Source organism: Tachypleus tridentatus, chromosome 9 (genome assembly GCF_004210375.1).
Source record: "Tachypleus tridentatus isolate NWPU-2018 chromosome 9, ASM421037v1, whole genome shotgun sequence".
Taxonomy (NCBI): Eukaryota; Metazoa; Arthropoda; class Merostomata; order Xiphosura; family Limulidae; genus Tachypleus; species Tachypleus tridentatus.
The window spans coordinates 101,897,934-101,923,432 of record NC_134833.1 but is presented as its reverse complement, the minus strand read 5'-3'; the positions used below and the strand labels follow the sequence as shown (position 1 = coordinate 101,923,432).

Genomic DNA, 25,499 nt, shown 5'->3' with positions numbered 1-25,499 from the left:
TTAATGACATGGAGATACAACTTGTTTAAACTACTAGATAATGTAACACTGCTTGCCAAAGTAACATAGCTTGTTGAGTAGTATAGTGTAAACTCGTAGATACAGTTATATATACAATGTCTGATAAGAAAAGACAACTTGTTCAGTAACGTGGTGTAAACTAGTAGATACAGTAATGTTCCCCTGTTTAACAACATAATGAAAGGTAATTCTTTGTTTGGTGTGTTGATTTAAACAAGTTAATAAAGTTATTTTATTTGGGGATGCTAGAGATGCTAGGTTTTCATGTTGGTGTAAAGCAGCTGATAAAATGGTTTGATTTTGGAACACAGTGGTGTTAGCTTGAGAACTTAATACATCTCTTTGTATGGATAAATTACCACTGTTTTAGAATACAGTGATGTCAGTTTGGTAGGTGAATACATTGCTTGGTACGTTTTATGAACAACTTGTTAAAGTTATTAAATTTGGGACTATATGTATGTTTGTTTGGAAAGGTAATACATTGTTTTGTATGTTAGGGTAAACAGCTTCCTAAAGTGTTATACTAGTGTTTCTTAAAGTAATTTACACAGCTTGGTAAGTAAAGTAAAACTGTTGGATAAGAAAATGTGCAAAGTATTGTAGTATTGCATTTTAGGTAAGTTTATATAGTAATGTAGCACTGAATAGTAAATCAAAAAGCAAGTGATCACCAGTGATGTCATCGGTATCTATAGCAGCTCACCATGACGACTCGGAAGTGTTTAGATTGAACTGCAATGGGAAAATGCAGGTGTGACGGATTTCCTAGAAATAGAGATGGTAAATGTAAGAAACACGAATTAATTAGTAGAGGGGGTGAGTACTAAATCAGTGGATTAAAAAATAATTTCGCAAATAACATGAAACTAAAATGGCTACTAATAGTAGAGTACAACACAAGTGTGGCTAAATATCAGTAGTACACTTTTAGTCAAAATGAAATAAAACAAAAATATATAATAAAACTATTAATAAATGTAATAATAAAATAGTAATAAAAACGGTTAGAAACCAAACTTGTCTTATGTAGAAATAGTTAAAATTTACACCTGATAGGGAACTGATTAGAGATCAAAGATCATTGATTTTGGTATCAATGATATGCTTGCAGTATTGATATATATATATATATATATATATATATTACTTTTATTATTATTATGTCTGTTTAAGTTCTAAATCCACTACTAAGTCAACTGGTTTATCCTGCAATCTAACGCTTTTGGGTAATGTAGCGTGCTATTTATTGTAATGAAAGAATATACGTTTTGGTGAGGTTTGTGGTCTATCGTTTCACTATGTTCGTACGAGGTTTTGAAAATACAGTGATTATTGGTAAACATCACTTCTTCTTTAGATAGTAAAAACATCGCATATAAACAACATAAGTTTATATGCGATGTTAAATAAGGTAATTAAAGTGTTTGGTAACACAACACTTCAGGCAACTTACTGTTGTGTGTTTTGATAAGAATACAAATCACGTTATGGTTACGTAATGAAACACAAATACCTTGGTTAACGAAACTAGTAGAAATCTTATAATTCATGGTAAGTGACTCTTTCAAAAGATAGCTTTCAAAATGTATTGTGAAATTAGTTGTTATCCAGTAAGAAGTTGATAACCTAATGATAATTGTTTTGTTATTGTAGAAATATGTGTTGTACGGTATATATTTTATAATTTTACGTAAACAACTGTTTTGTTATTGCTAGATCGCATGTATGTTGTAACTATTTTAAAATATCGTGTGATGTAACCGTTATTGTTGGAATACAAGTAAACATAGTAATTATACTGTAACGTTATCTTGTTACTGTTGTTATTCTCTCATAATTGTCTCGTATTTATAGAAATACATGCTATATTGTAACTGTCTTATAACGTTGTATAACGCAACCGTTATTGTTGGAATGGAGGCAACTGTTTTGTTACTGTAAAAATACATGTTATACAGTAAGTGTTTTATAACGTTTTGTTATTTATCTTACAAGTAGTTGTTATGTAATAACTATTTCATAACAGAAATTTCCAGTTTATCGTATTAATTCACCTTAGTTTCTTATTAATAAGTAACAATGTATAGTGTAATAGATTCATGCAACTCTTTTAATATAGATACATAACCTCCAAACTACCTGGTATCATAAAGCAACGTAACGTTCTATAGATATCGTACTATTAAACGTTACAAAGTATAGTACATAGTAAAGTAATGTAATCGATTTATTCTACTAATGTAAGTTACCCTGAAACAATCTGGTGTCATAACGCACCATTCTCGAGATACTACTTTATAAACGTTATTTGCCATGAAGTCAGAAACAAGTTAGGTAAAATATGAGTGATAAACGGATGAATTGGTTTTTACTATTATTTTAATATTGATTGTTATTATGAACTGTTCTGGTGATCTTCTATGCTCAAATTGTGTTTCTGCAAGTTTCATTTTACGTCTTGTATACTAAATGTGAACTTTTGTTCTGTTCTCGAAGATAAAAACAATAAAAATTGTGGCAGTTAGTGCAAAACGCGTTAATTCATATTTTGATATCTTTCCTCTACAAACTATCGTACGTTAAGAAAGGGAAGTTTGTATCTGTGAGAAGTATACACAGCACATCTGTTCATTTTTTTTCTAATGAGGTAAGAATATGAATAACGTGAAAACTCTTTAAGAATCAGTTAAATAAACATGACATTTTAAAATTATAATTGTTAACCCACGCACAAACATCTGATTGTTTGTGAGAAAATGTACGGTTGAGCTAGTTCTGTCTGCGACAACTTTATGTTGTTGTAGTGTTGTTACAGTAACTTCGTGATTTAAATATATCAAAAAAAGGAAAACAATATTGTGGTGCATACAGATATTTAAAATGGAAAAATAAAATTAGAAATAAAATATGAAATCTGGAGATTATAATTATAAGATATTTAAATGTAAGAACAGGAAACAAACAAGTTATTCAAATGGAAGAGAAGTTTATTTTTGAACTGAAATTGTATAAAGAGGACATTGCGGACTTGTATGTTCATAAAGGAAATTTCAAGGATAAGAGTAAATAGTTTTGATAATATATTAATTGAAATATGAACAAATGTGTAATGGTAAACTCCCAGGAGACAGTAGAGGAAAACTTAATTTCATAAAAGAAGTGGAAAAAGCATAGTTAATTGTTATATTTACGTTTAGTATTACAGAACGCCTCCTCCCGCTAGTACAGCTGTAAGTCTACAGATTTACAATGCTAAAAATCAGGGGTTCGATTTCCCTCGGTGGGCTCAACAGATAGCCCGACATGGCTTTACTGTAAGAAAACACACACGGTATTACAGAATAAATTGAGTTTTAAAATGTTTGATAAACATATAAGACAGTATTTTCCATGATAATGTATTATAAGTATCCTGTATCTTGAAATGGAAGGAACACTGAATATTTCTAGACCAGTGTTAGAATTATATGGAGGTTACCCATTTCTCTCAAGTTTGTAATAGATTCGAAAAATGAAGAAAGCTTTGTCAAAAAACTTCAAAATAGAATTGAAACACGTCAAAGAGGAACTAATTGCAACTATTATAAAGAACAATGTATTTAATTATATTAAAGTAATAACCGAAGTATTTCATAGATCAGAGGGTGCATAGTTAATTTAATATAAAAGGCAACTTAGTGGAATTGGGATTGCGAGTTGGCGAAAAAGGAAAAGCTAGGGAACAAAACCAGTTTAGAGTATTAAATAAATATGTTTAATTCTTAGTTTATAAAGAAATAAAAGAGAAGTTTTAAAAGTATTTGTAGAAATAAAAAATCAGTACGTGAAAATAAAATAAAAACTTCACAATAATTTATACCCCTAGTGGCAAAGCTGCATATATGCAGACTTATAACGCTAGAAACCGGGTTTGATAACCGTGGTGAGAAAAGCACATATAGCCCATTATGTAGCTTTGTGATTAACTTCAAAGAGACACACTTTTTAATTTAGATAATTCCTACCTGTTTTGGTCTACAATAAAACAAACTCTCCCAAGTGACACAGTAGTAAGTGTGAAGGCTAATAACTCTAAAAGAAACGGATTTCGATTTACATGGTGGGCGCGGCACAGATAGTCCATTGTGTAGCTTTCTGCTTATCAAGAAACAAGAAAATATAAATAACCATGCACATATTTCAGTGATAAAAAGGAACACCACTACTTCAGCTGATTGGTTTACTTATTTTCGGAAATGAGTAAAATTTAATAACAGCAACTAAAACGTGGATGAGATATATTGTATTAAGGAAAACAGTGAGGTAATTAGAACAGATGATATAGAAAATACGTTAGAAATGAATGAAATCTTAAACAGTCTAGTGACGATAGTAGTTCAAAAAGCAACTGAACGTTTATTGAACAGACAACCAACTAGAATTTATGTTATAACTAATAAAACGTTTAAATCGAATAGTTTGGTTTGAATTTCGCGCAAAACTACACGAGGGCTATCTGTACTAACCGTTCTTAATATAGGAATGTAAGACTAGAGGGAAGCAGCTAGTCATCACCACCCACCGCCAAATCTTGGGCTACTCTTTTTACTAACGAATAATAGTGAGATTGACCGTCACTTTTTAACGCCCCCAAGGATAAAAGAACGAGCACGTTTGGTGTGATGGGGATTCGAACCCGCGACTCTCTGATTACGAGTGAGTGCTCTGTCCTCCTGGTCATGCTGGGCCAAAATTAAATAGTGATTATGTAACTTCACAGTGATCAAAAATTCTTATTCTCATTTTAAATAGTACAGAGTATCCTCAACAGTGGAGGTGTGAATAACCCGGACAGTTATAAATAAATATTACTTTAAATGTGGTGAGAAAAATATTTAAAAATATGTAAATTTTAGATTAGACTACTGAGCTGATATAAATGACAAATTATTTCATGACCAGCATGAAACAGGAAGAAGCGTTCAACAGTTTGTTATATTTTTACTGTATGTGGTATTACTGAAAAAAATATATTATCTAAGAAAAAACTGAGACTTTTATTTTATAGATTTCAGGAAGATGTTTCATGGGATTATTCATGAAATACTGTAGAACAATGGGAAACTTTTAAAGTGGTTTTGAATATGTATAACAAAATGAGATAATGTGTTAGAACTCAGAAGAGATTAGAATATTTTTTACATGTGAAATAGGAACAATGCGAACTCTTACGATAAGCTCTTTCTTATTTGCTATTTATCTAAATGACTTTATAACATAATTGAAAGAACATGATTTTAGGAGCTGTGTTAGTGAAAGGTACTTTGCAACTACTCTTTGTGCAAATGACATAGTGTGTATTGAAACACCTGTAAAATTTCTAAAATGTTTAACGTTTTAGAACACGTTTAAAAAGAAACTATTTTTCATATTAATATGGTGAAATCGAAAGTTGATTCTTTAAGAAGTAAAAGTGTTTTAAAATCACCTGAACATTAAATACAGGAAACGAAGAATTGGAGGTAATTTCGTTTTGTAAGTATGTGGTAACTGCAATAATTAGTGTACTGTCTTACTGTGTTATGACAGAACATTTAGCTAAACAAGTGATGTGGTAAAAATATGATTAGAAAATAAATGAATTCTTACATGAAATATAGTTTTAAATATTTGAGAAAATTATAACTCCAATTTTGTTCTATTCTATGTGGCAGACATATATGGATTTACTGATTATCTGTTCTAGGAAAAATACAAAAACAATTTGTCAATATTTTATATTGTTTTAGGGTTTCAAAGAATGCTAGGAATGCAGGTGTATTAGGTAAACATAGGAAACCTCTCTATATGTAAAATATAAAGTAAGATGTGTCAAGTTACTAGCTCAAGCTTATAAAAATATAAAATAATAATTTCATAAAGCGTGTTATGGTAAGTATCCAAATAAAAAGGGAAGAGCAATATGTGGAAGTAAACTAAGACATTCGTAATGACGAGAAACTCACTTGAAGTAAAATTGATATGGTACGGCTGGTATGGGTTGTTGTTGTTTTGGAATTTCGCACAAAGCTACTCGAGGGCTATCTGTGCTAGCCGTCCCTAATTTAGCAGTGTAAGACTAGAGGGAAGGCAGCTAGTCATCACCATCCACCGCCAACTCTTGGGCTACTCTTTTACCAACGAATAGTGGGATTGACCGTCCCACTATTTTTTTACGGATTTACGGATTTGGCTATGTATGGGAAGCACAGCAGATTAGAAATAAAGAAAAAAATTATAAAATAAGTTAATCAAAAGACTTGAAAATACTTACATTCGAAACTGGTATTTAGGTTTATGTGATTGTAATAAACTAGACAAAGTAATTTTAGAACCAGAAAAATATTAATACGTACAATTTGAAACTTTAAAAAGTCAGTTTTTGCAAAATTAAGTATTTAAAATAATAATTTTGAATCAGAAATACATCAGATTATAGATATATTAGAACAATGGTGTAATTATTGTCATATAAACGAGGTAAAAGTTGCAGAAGATGAGTATCATGTTATCTTTGTTTGTCCAAAATTTAATAAATTTGGGAATATTCTTATATATAATAACTAGATTTTTGCTTCATTTTCAATATATTAGCAAAAATATACAATAGTATGTCTACAAAAGTCCTTAATATATGTATGTATAAATATTAAATAACTGTTGATTTAAGTTTAAACTCTTTTGATGTAATGTGTTTGCGACCTAAATCGTCTGAAATAAAGTTTATTATTATTAATTAATATGTATGTTCATTTATTGCATTTATTATGATGTTTCATAATTCCCTTACCTGACGGAACGCGACCCAGTGGTTATCATGCAGGATTGTGGATCTGAGATTCCATGGTTCGTGTCCTTTTAACGCCAAAATCATTGAACTGTTCACATGAGTGTGTTATAAGAGTGATGGTTCAATACAGTTATCTTGTTAGGGTGTTCCCTCCTCCGTCGCACAGGGATGTATATGTCTGTAGATTTATAACTCTAGAAACCGGATTTCGATACCATTAGTAGGCACAACACAGCCCATTGTGTTGCATTGTGCTTAACTACAAAACAAATTATTATTAACAACATTTTAACACAATTATTTTAAGATATGTAATTTTTTTCAATATTATACGCCAAATAAGCTAAGTATTATATAATTAGAGAAACAGTTTAAAAGTTTTATCCCAAACAATTTTAAAACCTCTATTATTTTATTTATCGGTAAAACAGTACATTATTAGTTTCTGTAGTGGATAAGGAAAACGTATAAAGTTTAAAAACTAGAAAACTGTAATTCACTTACTATTCTAAAAATAAATGTTAAGAGTCTTTATATTAACCAGACTCGAATTTAGTTTTAAAACACTTATAATGTGAGTAGTTCTTCATGTTTCAGTTTAAATACTACTAATTAAAATAATAACGTACCTAAGCTACAGAAATTAGCTAAATTTTTTACGCTGTTATTGAGTAAGTTTTGAGTTGCTACTGTAGACCTTTATCGTAATAGAAAGTTTACTATCGAAACTCAAACGAAACAAATTACAGTGTATGAAGTCGAATAGAACGACTTCTATTTAAAGGGAAAGAACGACTGCGTAGTTTATTTAAACCAGTCGTGTGACCCGTAATCCGAGGGTCGCGGGTTCGAATTCCCGTTGCACCAAACATGCTCGTCCTTTCAGTCATGGAGGCGCTATAAAGTGACGGTGAATCCAACTACTTTTTGGTAAAAGAATACCCCAAGAGTTGGCGGTAGGTGATGAAGACTAGCTGCCTTCCCTCTAGTCTTACACCACTAAATTAGGGACGGCTAGCGCAGATAGCCCTCTTGTAGCTTTGCGCGAAATTCAAGAAAGAAACAAACAAACCAGTCGAATGTTTCCCAGTAACTGCATTTTTGAAATGTTTAAGAACTTAGAATATCTATGATAGTTCGATCTGTAGCAGATTGTTATAATGATGCGTTTTAAAATTGTTAACGACTAAGAACTGTGGAAATATAATCAGACGATCTTTTCCACTACAATTTGTGTGAGATTAGAATTAGTTAACAGTAATAATGAAAAACCGTTTTTGTAGCAAATGAATTGTACGACAAAATTGAATCACTCTCAGAATAAACTTAACATAAAAACTAAGAATGAAATGTAACAAATAACAAGGAAAACAATTAATCGAATATTTTCTAGCTAATTACAACGATTTATTTGACTAAAAATAATATTTCGTTTAGATATATAACATTCTTAAGTATTATCGTGAATAAAACTATGTTTACCATCTTACTGTACGTGCCGGGTGTGGCCTAATTGTGCCAGACTATGAATGTGAGACCCCACTGACTGGGTGCTATTGATACGAAATCTCGTTCCGCACTTTGGATCGTAGGTGCGAACTAAGAGTAATAGTCAACTCTTGTTATTGGATTAGAATTACCCAAGATTTGATTGTGGGTGCTATTAAATGCCTATTAGTTTACACTTAAGGATGGCTAGCTCAGATAGTCCTCGATTATCTGAAACAACCAATCATCTATTTACCTATGTATGTATATGTACGTCATCATAAAGTTAACATTGGTTACTGTTCCTAGAATCTAAGCATATTTTCTATATTTTCTTCGTCCATGGTCGACTCATAACTACCAGGGGCTACGTTGACTTCAGAAATGTACATAACTTACTGTATCTTCCACGAATATTCAACTCTTACCAACTGTATACGATCACGGAAGACTCGTGTCTGTGTTTTAATAATCAAATGTTAAAGTCAGAATGAGTCTTGGGATGACTTGATTCCACTGTCGGTTCCAAGGTTCTCTAGGACAAGATGCGAAAAGTAAATGGAAAATATATATTTCAGCTCCTTTTGATCTCGCAGTCTAATGGCTGAAAAGTGTTTAATATTAGTAACTTCTTTCGATAGCGCATTTCTTGACATTTAAGCACTTTCAATTACTCTCCCGACTTCTTGACCACCAAGACAAGGGATAAAAAATCACGCTTTATTTCTATCCTTATCAATTTTGAATTAATACATACACCTCTCTCTTATGAAACTCAAAATGATTGTACTCCTTTACAGCACCAAATAGGATGGAATGGATGATATTTATAAGGAGATACTTCGCAATCTCTTATCTGTGTCTCTTGATTAACTTAAGGTTCTTTTTCATTATATGTTACAAGAAGAGACATTGACAGCCCCTGACTTCAAGCTATTGCTATTCCCATTTCAGTACTCGGGAAGGAGTTTTTTCTAGAGATTTTGTTTTGAGTTTCTAATGTTTAGAAGGGGCTGGTTTATTGCCGTATTACTTGGTTCCTCGAATGAAACATAATGTTCCATTATTCAAACATAAAACAAAAGTAAAAATGCTCTGTACTGTGGTATCGTGGATGCTTTATAAGAGTGATGGCCAAATTCCATTATTAGGTTTGTTAAGAGTGGCTCAAGAGTTGGAAGTGGGTAGCGTAGACTAGTTGCATTCCCTCTAATCTATCAGTTCAAAATTAGGGATAGCTATGCAGATATTCCTTGTGTGGGTTTGCTTAAAAAATCAACAAAAAATAGTATTTAGGCCATTTATTTATAGAGTCGTACAAGAATAACATTCCATCTAAATGTTTGCTTCTAGAAATAACAAAATACTATAAAGTAATGCAATGCAAATGTTTCAACGCTACACTGCCATACATCAAATAACACTTAAGAATTCGTAATTTTCTATATCCGTGCTCCTTAATATTAAGACTTGTCATGGCCTGATAGATATGACACTCAACTTACAATGTACGGGTCACAAAATAGAACCTCGTCATCGAACGTGTTTGCCATTTTAGCTATGGTGACATTCTTACGCGATGTTCAGTTCCACGATTTGCTGGTAAAGAGTAATCCCAGAGTTGGCGGTAGGTGGTGCTGACTGGCTGCCTTCCTTCTAATTTATCATATAAAAAAAAAAAGAAAAAGGAAAGTAGTTTTTAATGACATTCAAACTAAACTGTGGTATTATTCACAATATTTGTAGAATACTATAAGCTTAATAAAACATTATTTTTCATTAGTGTGCTCTTGGCTTATAGAAAAAAAAATTATAAAAGTAAACATTCGGTTTTATTTATTTGGCTAAAAATTAAATCACTTCATGGCACTAATACCACTCTGTACTCAACCAGTTGAAACATTTTAAAGTAGCAAGTAAAAGTTTAAACATATTTGTGAATGTTGAGGTGTATAATGATGTATTTATTATACATAACATTTTCTGACTTTGCAGGTATGAGAATCCTGGTGATGCTACTGCTAGACACACTCCCTATGCTGGGCAATGTTTTGCTTCTCTGCTTTTTTGTCTTCTTCATTTTCGGAATTGTGGGAGTCCAACTGTGGGCAGGTCTTCTGAGACAGCGATGTTACCTAAATTTACCGGCGGATGTTCACTTCCCTTTGTAGGTGGAGCGTTTCATTTATGTGTATTATGTCACTTTGTGTTACTTCACTTACATATGTATATATTATTTTAGGTCTATATATAATTTTTTCAATCGCTGTATAATATTCACTTTACCATTTGAATAATATTTAAAAAATAGTACCGGCCGCCCTGTCATTATTTTAAAATTTTTATATCTAAAAACCCATTGTTATCAGTGAAAGTTCGTTTTATGTGAAAGATGATGTTTCTTTGGTTGTGTTTTGTTAATGGAGATCTTCCATCGTGTACATGTTAAAAAAAAACTGTTGGTTATCAGTATGTGAGTTTCAATTTTGTATAATAAGTCTACTCTTAACCCAAAGAAACTTTTGAACTTTGCTTTAAAATACTACTGGAAATAAACGTTTATTTTCTTCAGTATTTTGAACAATATTAATGTGTTGAGCTACCATGTAATATCAAATTCCAATTTGTGTTTTTGTGAATTATATCTTCAGCAATGTGGAGATGCCAAATAACTGTTACTTTCCGTTGTATACTGCTTTTTTAAAGATTGGCAAATTTTCTTTCCATCTTAAACGATCTCACGTTACTCAAAACTTCTGCATCCTATTATAGTCTTATGATGTTTTATGTATTTATCTTCGGAAATATGCTGCTGCTACAAGAAACCATTTACTTTAGAGAATAGTTCTAAGTTTTTTTGTTCTTTTCCAATCGTTAGAAACTTTCATCACCACGGAACTTTTATTTCTATTCTTCAGATTGATCATCTGTATTTTTCTGAAGCTTGTGTTACCTTGTATTTGTTACTTAGGGTATTAATATCCAGTAACAAAGAATGTTTGTCCGCCATGGCCAAGTGGTTAAAGTGTTTGACTCGTAAGCTGAGGGTCGTGAGTTCGAGTTCCTGTCACGTCAAACATGTTCGCCCTTTCAACTGCGGAGGGGTATAAAAAGTGACGTTTAATAGCAATATTCGTTAGTAGAAGAGTAGCCCCAAGAATAGGCGGTGGGTGGTGATGACTAGCTGCCTTTTCTCTAGCCTTATACTGCTAAATTAGGGACGGCTAGCACAGATAGCCTCTGGCACAGTTTTATGCGAAATTCAAAACAGAAAGCAGATTTTACGTAACATTTCTATTAACTTCGGTGGAAAACATCGTTTCTTTAGCTTAAAAACCATATGAGCTTATATTGTCTTTTTTTTTAAAAAAAAGAGGCTTTTTTCACTTCCTCACATGGAATGAACATGTTATTTGTGTTTAGAAACATTCAGTAAGGAGGTTGAGCCAGACATGAGGTTTAAACAGAAAATATTTGGCTTAATCAAAGTGCGAAAGCACTGCGATGTTTCTTGGTCGTTTACAGAGATGCCAACCATTACAACTTGAGCGTAATTTTTACGATTTAGATGTATACATTACGAGTATACGCTCATACAGACAAATATTACGACTTATTGCAACTCCCAAATTATTATATATTATATAGGCCTATAGAATAAAGTGATAAATTGTTCCCCCAGGTCTTGAAAGGAGTGAAAAGAAAATTTCTAGTGAGATACAAATAAATTTTAATAATAAATAAAAATATAGTCCAAATGGCTACTTGCGATAATCATGTTTGTGCTTGAACTAATAAAAAATATTTGTATCTCTGACGTCTACCAATAATTTGAGTGCGGTGCTTCTTCATACTGGTACGTGGGGGAATCTATAGTTGCGTCATCAGTGCTTGTCAGCCAGTTTCTCATTTTCTAAGCGGCACAGAAACACCAATGCGATCGTTCACAAGATAGAAAAAAAAAAAAAAAGATGCCTCGTTCCCCAGATTGTCTTGTTTTTGGCAAATCTAAAAGGAATAAAACTGTGAATAAAAAATTTGGGAAAGAGTATAGTGCAAAATATCCGGTCATTGCATCAAAAGTCAGTGACGGTCATGCGTTTTGTACAGTTTGTCACATCGATTTTTCTGTGGCGCATGGCGGGATAAACAATTGTTCCAGACATACAAAATCAGCATCTCACCAACAAAAGTCTGAGGTGAAGACAAAAACGATGCAAATAACGACATTTATGAGTAAGAATTCAGAATATGATACCATAAATGCAGAAGTGATATTCACGCAATTCGTCACTGCTCATAATTTACCCCTAGCTGTAGCCGATCATGCAGGACATCTATTCAGAAAAATGTTCCCAGACTCTGATATAGCGAAAAAATATGGCTGTGCTAGAACCAAAATTAGAGCCATTGTACAAATGTTGGGTTGTGAAGATGAAAAAATTATTTCAAGCATACTTACTAACAGTGTTTACAGTTCAGCCACAGATGAACCCACAGACATGGATGACTCAAAACTGTATCCAGTGGTTGTACGATATCTGTACGGGCTCTGTCTACAACCATTACGCTCAGTCGTTTGAAATAGTTGGCATCTCTGTGTTTAGCTGTAAACTTGAGATGTTATGATGATAGAATTTGGGGTTCAATCCTTACGGCTGATACAGAGGAAGTATTGTTTTGTTTGTATTTGAATTTCGGCCAAAGCTACTCAAGGACTATCTGCGCTAGCCGTCCCTAATTTAGCAGTGTGAGACTAGAGGGAAGACAGCTAGTCATCATCACCCACTACCAATTCTTGGGCTACTTTTTTAACAACGAATAGTGGGATTGACCGTAACATTATAAAGCTCCCACGGCTGAAAGGGCAAGCAAGTAATTGTGCAATTTTACGCTAAATCAAAAAAATAAAATATTGCGTGATACCAATAAACGTTGATTTTCCAGTGTAGATTGAAGCGTTTCTTTATATTTTAGAGATGTTGAACTACTCGAGAATTTTCCTTTGGTTGTGCTGGAAAACCTAATATTTATTGTTTATATTGTGATTTTATTTATTTATTTCTTGTTACCAGGAAACGTTGTTGTGTCCTTAGTTGTGGTATAAAAAAAGTTTAATTATACGTTAAGAAACCTGATATTATTGGATTATTTTCTTTCTCTGTATAGATTAAATTCTTAATCTTTCTTTAGTTATTTCCTTTAAAAATATTATAAAACATCCCATTTAAGTTTGTTTTTAAACGTAAAACTGCACAATAAATTATCTACGCCATACTCCACCCTATGGATTGAAACACGTTATTTAGTGTTAGAAATCCTCAAATTTAGGCTAAACAGCCGAGTGAAGCTAACATTTTAAAGCCTTTTTTTTAGCAGTTTCCCATTAAGAAGGCTATTACGGACTTGAAATCAGGTACGTGAGGAAGTAGCGTTTCAGATCTATCTTCTTTCTGCTAAAAGCCAGTGGGCAAGAGTCCTTTCGTTCAATACAATAGATATTAGTTCCTATGTGTTACCAAAGAAAAAAACTCCTTCGTTGTAAAAGTTTAATATACCATCTCTTCATGATTTTGATTTTCCTGCTTTTGTGCTGATTCATCATTTTATTTTATTAACAAAAACTTCATAAACCAAAAAAATCAATTCAAAGGATAAGTTATATTTTTACGAGGTGTTTGAGAAATTTCTGTTACAGAATAACTCTGTTTTTCTGTAGGTTACACGTTTATTTGTGGTAGATAGTTTCTCTATATTAGTAGAAGATGTTTTTTTTTACTAGAAAATCTACTTAGGTCATTAGAAACTCGATATATCCGAGAATATTAAATTATTTGTTAATCGTTTGTTATTTAATTATAAAGTTGTTCAAATTGGAAGCATATTTACTTGTACTTAAGATCACGTCAGCTAATATAGCTCGAACCTGTAATACTCCGCTAATCATTTTATGAGAATTGTTATCCAGTGTTAACAAATTTATCTCAGATCATACCATCGTAAAGTGAATATGATTCGAGAGGTAAGTTGCATCTAGCCCTCTTTTGTCGAGTATAAAGGTTCTAAACTGTCCACCACCTAAAGCCAACTAAAGCTTATATCTATAACATAGCCTCCCATTGATCTAGCTGTGGATAATGAAAGTGGATACAGTTTTAAGCTGATGATAACGTTATTGGATTTATTATCCAGTGTGGATAAATACGTCATATTACAAATTATAGCACCAAATGATTTAGAAAACAAGTATTAAATTTAAAAGTAAATTTCAATACTATTAAATCCGTCTTTGTTGAGAAAGTGTACAAAAATGTGTAAATATAAATAAAAACTTGCCCCATGAGAAAATTGTTTTTTGAAAACGTGATTTATTTATTTTAGGAAGTATATATCTGTTTCTGTAAAACGTGTATGTTTATATATATATATGTACATGCAGTTGAACTCTAAATGATACTCACTTTCACCTCACTTTTCTGCATGTTTTTTCATGTTATACGCAACAAATATTAACAACCTGAGCAAGGAAGGCCTAATGGTTAACATGTCAAGCTACGGATCAAAAGGTCCAATATTCGAGGTTTGAGGTTAGTTGTCATGATTCATTTTCAGCTGTGGACAACTAAATTAACAACCAATCCGTTATTCGATTCAAAGAGCTAGACAAAGCCTTTATTTCGGCGAGAGTTGCTTATCTGGTTGCCATCTCTTTGGTCAACAATTCATTATTAAGAACAACTGTACCTAAACCTTAGGGGTTTCTGTTTTGGTTTGTTAGTTGAAAAGCACATTATGTGCCGTTGAGATTGAAAATTTCAATTCTAGATAACAGTTTTATGGCATGCAATACAATTGTAATTTCCATCTATTATAATCTGATATAAAACAAATGTTTACGTGTAATATATATAGAATAGCAACAGGTTTAATTTCAATAACATTTTAAATTAATAAAAGAAGAAAAAATTCCATAATATTTCATTGTTTCATCTGTTGTTCAGAATGCCAGTTTTGTGGTCTTACAAATGGTTTAATGAAACATCCTAAATATTTTCATTATCATTAAAGGATTTCTCTTTTATTTCTAAGACGCGTACCATTAGAAGAAAGCATGATTTAAATGAAGACAAGCAGTTATCTAAAAAAATATCCAAAATGTTGACTGATGACGCAGCAGTATTGTAGAAGGCACATGTGCAAGATTTCTGAAGATCTGCTTGTCAGCAAATTTGTCTTTTGCTAACAATGTCAAGTCTGGAGAAACCTGTCGCTAGGTGGTAGTGATATTATTTGACTAAGACAACAAATAGACCATGGTATTCAACGTCATAAATATGTTCCTAAAAAAAACTGAATAATCCCAAAAGCTTTAATTTTTTTCTTAATTAACTTATTTATGCATCCTTCTGGCTCGGTGAGAATCTTGCTTACTAAAAATTATTAATTTTTTTAGCTCAAATGGGTGTACCTATACTAAATATTGTCGTCGCCGTGCTATATTGCAGCTGGTTTTCTGTTTTAGCACGTTTATTTTTAGTGTCGTAAGACATTTGGAAATGAGGTTGTGCTAGATCATTTGTTTTTTTTTTTTGTTTTCTTGGTTTAAAAACCAATGTTTCAGACCAACCAAATCCAAAGTTGTTATTTTTTTAACTATATAGGGATCATCCTGAAGCCGGTTTTTCGCATTTTAAATATTAACTAAGACTGCGTTTTGATATATATATATATATATATAAAATAATGTTTAATTAACTGCTGCAAAGAAAATAAAATAATTATTTTTTTAATGGTCAGGTCCTTTTCTAATGGTTAGCATATTTAAATTGTGAATTGGGTGATTCATGGGTCGGAAACTATTACTTAAAATAGTAATAATAACTCTCTGGTCTTTGGGTTTGCTGGGAACTATAAGAGTGTTCTTCAGATTTCGTTATTCAATCCAATTAAAGTGTTCTAAACGTTGAGCGACGTTTGACAAGCTGTCTTCAAGTTCAATATTAGGAACGACTATGTGCAGATGTTGTTTATATTACTTTGTACAAAATTCTAAAATAAAACAATTTTTAATCACATAATCGCAGAATGCATGTGTTTATTTTGAAGTGTATATCATCATTACTTGCTAACAAGCTTTCTAGAGTAAAGAGAAAGTGCTCAGTGTCATTAGATACCACTGTCAAGATATAAACACGTGATATTTGTTAAGAATAATGATTCAGTGCATTATGAAAGCAACAATGAATAAAAATAATCACTCGTTGAACGATTCATAAAAAGTTGCTAGGAATGAATAGTTCACGCTTCAAATTGTTTTTAAATCCATGCTTTTATAATCCGTATATATTTCATATTGTTACGTATTGAAGCAGTAATAGTGTCTCTCGACACAAAGCGATATTTGTTTGTTTAAAATTAAGCACACAACTATACAATGGGGTATCTGAACTTTGCTCACCACGGGTATCGAAACCCGGTTTCAACGGTGTGACTCCGCAGACATATAGCTGTGCCACTCGGGTGCTTTAAAGAAAGAAATTTATGAGATGCTCCATAGGAAAGAATTGCTTCGAAGGGGCACCAACAAGAAATAAATATAACTCAGAAAAACATTGTACATGCCGTTACGAAGGAAAATAACATTTTATATGATTCCAGTTCTCTTTGTTACATGAAAAGATAGAGAGAGGAAAAAGTACATTACGAAGGTATATGTATTTCTTACAACAAAACAAAAAATTTATAGCATTTTTAAGTTGTTGAAATACTTTATTTTCTATACCAGGAAAATGTTTCTCAATAAATGACCCACATCTGTATACATATATATATATATATATATATGTGTGTGTGTGTGCGTGCGCGTATGTATGTGTATATATATATACTTCAGTTTATATCTGAATAATATATTAATAATATATTATATATATATATATTCAGATATAAACTGAAGTATTAACCAAATCTACTTTACGATTTTAAGATAAGCCATATGTAATATATATTGGTAACGTAAGTACGACAACCATAATTAATTAATTTGTTTTTGCCGATTGTGGTATCATAATACGAAATTCTATGATACGCCTTATGCTATTTTCATGTTGAATTTTCTATCAAAGTTTTGAAAAGCCTAAAAATACCTATCAAGACTGGTCCTTCTTACCTACGATTTGGTTTGTTTGGAATTTCGCGCAAAGCTACACGAGAACGAGCAGTGTTCGCCATACCTAATTTAGCAGTGATAAACTAGAGAGAAGGCACCCCGTGAACACCGACAATTTTGGGTTACTAACAAACAGTGAGATTGGCTGACGCATTATAACACCCCAACAAGCATGTTTGGGGTGAGGGGGACTTGAACCCGCGACCCTCAGATTGCGAGTCTAGCTCCGTAACCAACAAACCTATACCACGACGGTGGCTCACCAGCTATGAACTAAATAATTTCTTTAACCTGGAATACGTTCGGCAAGTGTTTAGGAAAGAATCATGGTTACTATAAAGAATTCAGTTATGATTTTCTGTTAGAAAATGTTCATTCTGCTAAATCTTGGTAAAGTTTCTTTGTTTTGTTTTTTGAATTTCGCGCAAAGCTAGTCGAGGGCTAGCCATCCTTAAGTTAGCAGTGTAAGGCTAGAGGGAATGCAGCTAGTCATCATCACCCACCGCCAACTGTTGGGCTACTCTTTTACCAAAAATTAGTGGGATAGATCATCACATTCTAACGCCTTTACGGCTGAAAGGGCGAGCATGTTTGGTGTGACAGGGATTCGAACTCGCGACTCTCGGATTACGAGTCGTACACCTTAATCCACCTGGCCATGCCGGGCATCTTGATAAGGAAATATAAAACAAGGTGTACTTGGATGTAAATGAAGTTATTGATGCTCAAATATATTAATCCATTAACAATGTGACATAAAAGTGTTACGGAAATGATATTTTCAATGTGAAACATTCCTAAGGTTTACTGCAAAGATACACCTTATAATCATGTCTTTCTCGAAAAATGGACCTTTTCTCTTTAGTGGAAAACGATACTCTCGGATTATAGGGTATCTTATCTTTATGCTAATTTTATTTCTTGAACTTGCGTATTTTTCTAATATCATTAAGATTTACTAGATAGTGAAATGCTTGGACACTTGAAATACTTGATTAAGTCAATAGTCAATAATTTACAAAATACTAACAGGAACTTCAACATACTTGGGATATTAGACGTGTATAAGGTTTAATGTATAATAGGGGGAAGTGATAACTTAATTTTACCAAAACGGCACCCATTTCTTAATGTTTTGGTAACCACAATAATCTGAAACTATAAAATAATTCAAACCTCTTCCGAAGGTACTCCAGGTAATTCATTACTTTCTTCTTTTAAGAACTTTAGGTCACGTTGTGCACGTTAAAATAGAGTTTTAAAATGAAACTGTTTTACGTTATTTTATTAAATTTACTAAATAAAGAGTGTAGATCAACAGAAGACATGATGAACTTATAAACATGTATCGCTTTAACTGTGCAGCTACACAATACAGACATTTGTTCTTTCTTCTCTTGTAGACATCTTTCGGCTCAGTACGTCGATGAAGATGGAGAAGACTACATCTGTAGCACGGACAAAGATAACGGGATGCACAAATGTGAAAACCTACCGCATTACACCTACCGAGGGATCACTTGTAATTCTACCGCTGATCCCATCAACAGTAACACCCCCAGTAACACCTCCTGTGTCAACTGGAACCAGTATTATAGAAACTGCCGAGCAGGAGACAAGAACCCGTTTCAGGGTGCTATATCATTCGATAACATAGGATTAGCTTGGGTAGCTATATTTTTGGTACGTGGTTTTAATGTTTTTTGCTCTTGTTTCTGTATTTCTTCAAAAGAATTAAAAACACAACAAACTATACTATGTCGAATGCTTAATCGTAGCTTATTTGTTGTGTAAGGAAACTACGCGCAATTATTTCCCGATTTATGATTTATGCCAATGTTATTTCTGGTTCGAATGCAGATATTTTCTGTTCTGTTTTGAAGACAAGATTAAGATTCTATGATTCCATAGAAAATAAAATATTGTTTTAATGGAACCGCAGGAGAATTTTTACTCCGTGAACTGAAAGCCTGAAATAGGAATTCTGCTTTCTTATCACGTGAGTAAAACTTTCTTTAGAATGTTATTTTATCAAATATTTTAAATTCTGCCTCTGAAGAGTTCTAGAATGTGTTATATGTGTGATGCTTCCATAATGTGTGAAAATGTAATGCAGAGGTTGAGAAGACCCATTTTCTGGTTTACATTCTTGGTAATGTGTTTACGTGGCTTATAGTGTAGCTTGAAATTCATGACACAAAAATTAACAACTGTTGATTGGTATGTGTTGTGTGAATGTCTGTCTTTATAACGTCGAATTTTATGTTATATCAAAACATTTAATACATGCTGTACGTAAGTATTGTTTGCCCCCGGTGGCAAACTTATAATGCTAGATAGTGGGTTTTGATACCAGTAGTGCGCAAAGCACAGATAGACCGTTGTGTAGCTTAGTGTTTAGCTTCAAAAAACGAAACGAAACGAACATGTATATGGTCTATGCTGATTTTCTTCACGTTTAAAGAGAGAACGTCATAATTTATATATGACAACATAACTAAACTCTGAGTTTCTAATGTGAGTAAAGTCGAATGTAAATAAATCAATGTATCTAATTTTATAACTTACTTAATCAAGACCCAGCCTTCTTGTTGTTGCTTTACAAGTGGCGCCCTCTGGCTAGTCAGTCTTGTATTTGGTCTATCAGAATATTTCTACACTCTAAAACAGTGTTTGATCTCATTATTTAATGAAATGGCGCTAAACTGGAATTGATTACGAAGTTCGTTATATTTAAAGCCCTCTTTAAACTTTATAATTCCAATCTATATTTACTTTAAGTAAAGTTTGCATGGTTTAAAATTTTGCCGCAAAATAAATGCTTAGTTTATATTTTTCTACATAATCATTAATTTTGTGGTGCATAATTTCAAGTTATTGACCCCATAATATTGATTTATTTTGGCGGGGAGATAAAAATCGGCGTCTTGTTGACCGATTTGTGTTATATAAACGTATTTGTAAGATTTGAAGGTTCTTTTAAATCGGGTGATTTGAACCTCTATTAACCGAATTAAAAAAGTAAATATTGTCAAAATCATTCTGTTTTATCTTAATAATTTATTTTAATATCTGAAACGAAAATGAACATTTATTCAGAAAAATAATATTTCTATATACATTTAAAATCCGTCATTCTCTGCAACAACGGTATGATCACAGATTCACGTCGCAGGAATCTATTGACAGAACGCTAAGTGCTGATAGTACATTATGCAATTTTGTGTCAAAAATAAATATATTTAAAATCCATTTTTGAAAATTCCCAATTAATTATTTTTTTCGTACACATTCGTCAGTGTTAATCTATAAAAAATTTCAGGATGTTTTAAACTGAATTTAGTTTTAGTCACAATTTTAATTTATAATTTTAAACATTGAAAACTACACAGTTTTAGGTTTTGTGTTATAATTATTCTATTTATTGGTCAGAGATGCTAGAGGTGATAAACATATGTATTTGCTTGTTTGTTTTGAATTTTGCCCAAAGCTACTCAAGGGCTATCTGCGCTATCCGTCCCTAATTTAGCAGTGTAAGACTAGAGGGAAGGCGGCTAGTCATCATCACCAATAGCCAATTCTTGGGCTACTCTTTTACCAATGGATAGTGGAATTGACCATAACATTATAACGCCCTCACGGCTGAAAGGGAGCATGTTTGGTGCGACGGGAATGCGAACCCGCGACCCTCAGATTACAAGTCACACGCCTAAACCCACCTGGCCATGCTGGGCCCGTATATTTGAAAAAGATAAATGAAACTACACGAAATGGAAACAGAAGTATATAATTAATTTCTATATTTATTTAAGATTCATTTTCTCTGGTCGTATTTTTCAGCAGGTTTTGTTGCTATGTGTTTAGAATTCCTTACAATGACACTACCCGAATTTTGAATAAGTATAAATCTACTTTTTGTCCTACTTATTTTCCTAAGTGTTTGATTGATAATAGCACTTTTTTTTTCGCTATCCATATATTATCCTGTTTTTATTTCGGAACTTTTAGCTATTTTAAACCTAAGTTCTGTGTCGTTGGTGAACTACGGGCAAGGTTCACACATCACATAAAACTAAACCACGACTAGGTAAAGATACGAAAGCATCCGTTTTTCTCTCTAAATCCTAGTCGTTTTTGGCCAGTTATTTATGAACGACGTATATAGATCATTTTAAAATACGATTACATTAGGCATTTTTAGATATGATAACCATATTTGAAGTCTTTAAACAGTTGGTTTTTGTGTTTCAAGGATTTTCTTTACTTAAGCGTCAATTTTTTATTGCAGGTAGTGCCATCCGTAACTAAAACATCTTTTTAATGCATTAATACAGTTTAGTCGCAGAAACATGTCATTGTGTTAACGAGGCCTCCTGGTGGCTTAGATGTAAGCTAGAGGGCTTATAACATTCCCGTTGAAATTTCGTTCCATATGAAGCACACCGCACATAGCCCATTGTACATCGTTCTGCTTAATAACAAATCAAACAAACTGCATCAATTATTGCATTGTAAGCCTTAAAATGGTTAAGCAAATATTGTAAATGCTTATTTGATGAAAGTATTAACTTTTCATATGTGCAGAAGATTTTTTTAATGATTATGTTATTTAAAAATGTGCGAATATTAGAATATTGCTTGAACGATAAAGATATATGGACTCCAATATATATTTATATAAAACGATATTTAGTTGTTCTTTCCAGGCTACGCAACCATATCAAAGTTTGTATCACAGTTGAAGTAAAGAATATTCTTTTTTGTACCCTATTTTCACAATGTTTTGATAATCATACAAAACAAAATAATGGATATTTAAGATGGCGCTTTAATTGAAATAATGGGAGGAATAGAGTAAAATGTAATGTTGAATATAGTGGATTATTATTTGCCATTTTTAGGTTCATCTCTGTTTAAAGAGAGGCTGTCATTAAAGAACAATATGCACTAATTAAAATTTAAAAATATTTTTTCTGGTTCACTTTCCTTTATGATATTGTCCATTAGTGTCAGCAGTAAGTATGCAGACTTGGAAAGTTAAAAGCCTAGAATCGTTTCTTAGCAGTAAAAAAAAAAAAAAAAAACAACCGCAAATAACTAGTTGTTTAGTTTTGTGCTAAAGAACAACTCATCTAATATAATAAAATAATACTGTGTTGGTAAAAATAATCGACAGTATAGTATGTTGCACACACCCAAGTTGTTTCTTTAATTGTATGAATCTTGAACACCTAAAAGTGTGAAATATTTTATGAATTTTTGTTTGTGATGCTATTCAATAGATGGTGTTAGAGTTTTGACTACAAACATAGATAATAACATTCACGTCAGAACGTTTGTGAAAAAGGAGATACAATATATAAGTATAATTATTTTCAATAACGAGACTTTATTCTTTTTAGCACAACAAAACATATAAACAAATCATAACGAAATCTTAAAATAAAAACCAGAATATAAAGCATGATATAATAAATAATACACATTTAAAATACATACAATCAAACTGTTAGCAAACCCTAGAATTGTTATATGTATTATAACATCCTCTTTTATTTTTCTCAGTAATACTTTATTTTTCAGGTAATTAGTCTAGAAGGATGGACAGATGTTATGTATTATGTGCAAGATGCCCATTCATTTTGGGATTGGATTTATTATGTACTTCTAATTGTGGTAAGTGTTATTATTAAAATTTTATGTCCAAACATATTGTATAAACGTCAATAGTATTTTTTTCTTAATCAAAATTAAAAGTTCATATTTGTAATGTTCTCTTTGATCAAAGTTAAAAGTAACTGACAATATGAATTTAAACTTAAAGGAAAAAGACCCAGAAAGTTTGTTACAGTTTATCTACGATTGTGTTTCTGAATACAGCCTCTCTGATCCTGTTATTGGATTATAAAAAAAAAAAAAAAACAAGTATGCATGTTGTTATTAAAAGAAATAATAGTTTCCTTCAAAATAAAAAAAAGTTTTGAAAAATGACCCTATTAATTCTACGTTTCAAACTTAATGTTGCGGTATACGTTTAGATTTGTTGGAGAGATCTGAAGTGTTTTAAAAAGGAGAACATAAAGGAACTTGCAGAATAATTACAAACATACATCTAAAATATTCTAGTCCTCACTGTTTAATATGAAACGGATGCGAGTTTTTCTCGAAAAGGGGACAACCGTTTCGTAATTATACACAAGTTAAGAGATTTTGCTATTGACTAGTCGCGTCCAGCATAATATTTACGGAAGTTTCATGTTCTTCTCTTGAATTTTCTTTTCTGTATCATTTTCACGCACTGCATTAAAACTATGCTTTCTTGTAGGCATTGTGTTAGATCGATAAGATCTAACCTATTTGAAAACAAAACACAACAACAGGGTCACACAAACTCATGTAGACGTAGCTTTATTTAATAAAACTACATGTAAAATAAACAATAAAGTATAATAATGGTATTTATAGTAATATACAAGTACGAATTGGTTATGAGCGTTGAAACAAAGAAACTCCGAAAAACGAAGAATAAAACCTATTTTAAAGAAACAAGTAGTTAAAGTTGTTTATAGCAGTCTATTAAATGAATCATAGCTACGTTATTGTAAACCTTTAATGAAGGCAAACTTAACCGATGTAAAAACGTCTGAATACGTGTTCGCAAAGTGATAAGCATGTGGTTTTCAACGAACTGCACATGCGCATTTTAGATTTAAATAAATCGGGAAAGTCCATAGCAATTGCGATGTTAATTTTTTTGTAAGTTATATGCAGGTTAAGTATGGTTTGTTTGAAATACTTTGCAAATAAAAACTAAACTTGACGAAAAGGACATTGCTCCATTATTATTTCTGAATTAGGTAACCTATAGGCGGTGCTTAATTTATATTATCCGTATTAGAGATCCGAAACTTGGTTTGGATTTTTAAAATCTAAGATGAAAACATTATAATCGTTTCTAGTGTAGAACACTTGTTGTAAAATTGTATACAATTCGGACTCTTCGGACAAAGACATTTCTAACGTTATAAGAGTTATAGCGTTTGATCGAGAAATTTATAAGAAAAGTTCCAGATATGGAAACGCAAGGGAATTAGTGATATAGATTATAATACGCTGGGTAAGGTAAGAGCTACGTTACTATGGTTAACAATAATAAAAGACGCAGCAAATACACCTGGTGTGTTATTAACTTGCAAACTAAGGACGTTTTTTCACCAAACGGATACAGTAGCCATAAATGTTGTTCTCAAACATACTTAACAATCGGTGGCTGTTCCTGAATTAAATGATTCACCAATCTTTACAAGAGTTGTTTCTGGAATCTCTCAACCACAAAGTTTGTATTGACCACTTTCTGTAGATTCTTTTTCTAAGTTGACTTGCCTTATCATCGTCCATAAATATTGTACTAAATATTAAGATACGAGGGTTGTATTTGTGGATTTACACAGTCAGCAATTTCTGTGGATAGTAATCTTAACTTGTGACAAATTCCCTTATTTGGAGACATTAATAGGTTGTTTTGCATTGTTGTTTTTGTCTTTTTGACGCTTCAAATGAGGAATTAGCCCAACAACAATTATGTAAAATCGCTCACTCTCTTTTTATGTTTAAATATTTAGGAAATCTTAGGAAAAATTAGTGTGGTTGATTCTATTAGTGGTGATATTTTTGAATGTATTTTATACACGTGTGCTACTCGTATGTTACGATGAATTCTGATCAAAATAAAGTGTCTACATAGATGAGAACAGAACATTAGTATGCTTTTTTACTTAGTTATAATAATTTATCATTTGGATGACCTTCTAAGAAATATTTCGCCGAAACCTAAATAATATCTGATGATGTTTGGTCAGCTAGGAGGTGTATGTTATTTCAACGTTCATATACGAAAGGAACATTGCACAAAAATAATCCTCATAGTAAAAAAACAACTAAAATAATACATTATTTTATATTTAACATATTAATTAGTAATATTAATGAAATTAGCAATAAACAAAGAAT

At 32.0% G+C, this 25,499-nt stretch overlaps 1 protein-coding gene across 1 annotated transcript in view; it reads left to right on the top strand.

The window, feature by feature from the left end:
* LOC143225909 (voltage-dependent T-type calcium channel subunit alpha-1G-like) overlaps nucleotides 1-25,499 on the top strand; it is a 277,496-nt gene that overhangs the window by 154,788 nt on the left and 97,209 nt on the right. Inside the window, exons 4-6 of the mRNA XM_076456105.1 lie at nucleotides 10,316-10,487; nucleotides 18,893-19,172; nucleotides 23,073-23,165. Coding sequence (XP_076312220.1) covers nucleotides 10,316-10,487; nucleotides 18,893-19,172; nucleotides 23,073-23,165 — 545 coding nt within the window. The remainder of the gene's footprint in view (nucleotides 1-10,315; nucleotides 10,488-18,892; nucleotides 19,173-23,072; nucleotides 23,166-25,499) is intronic.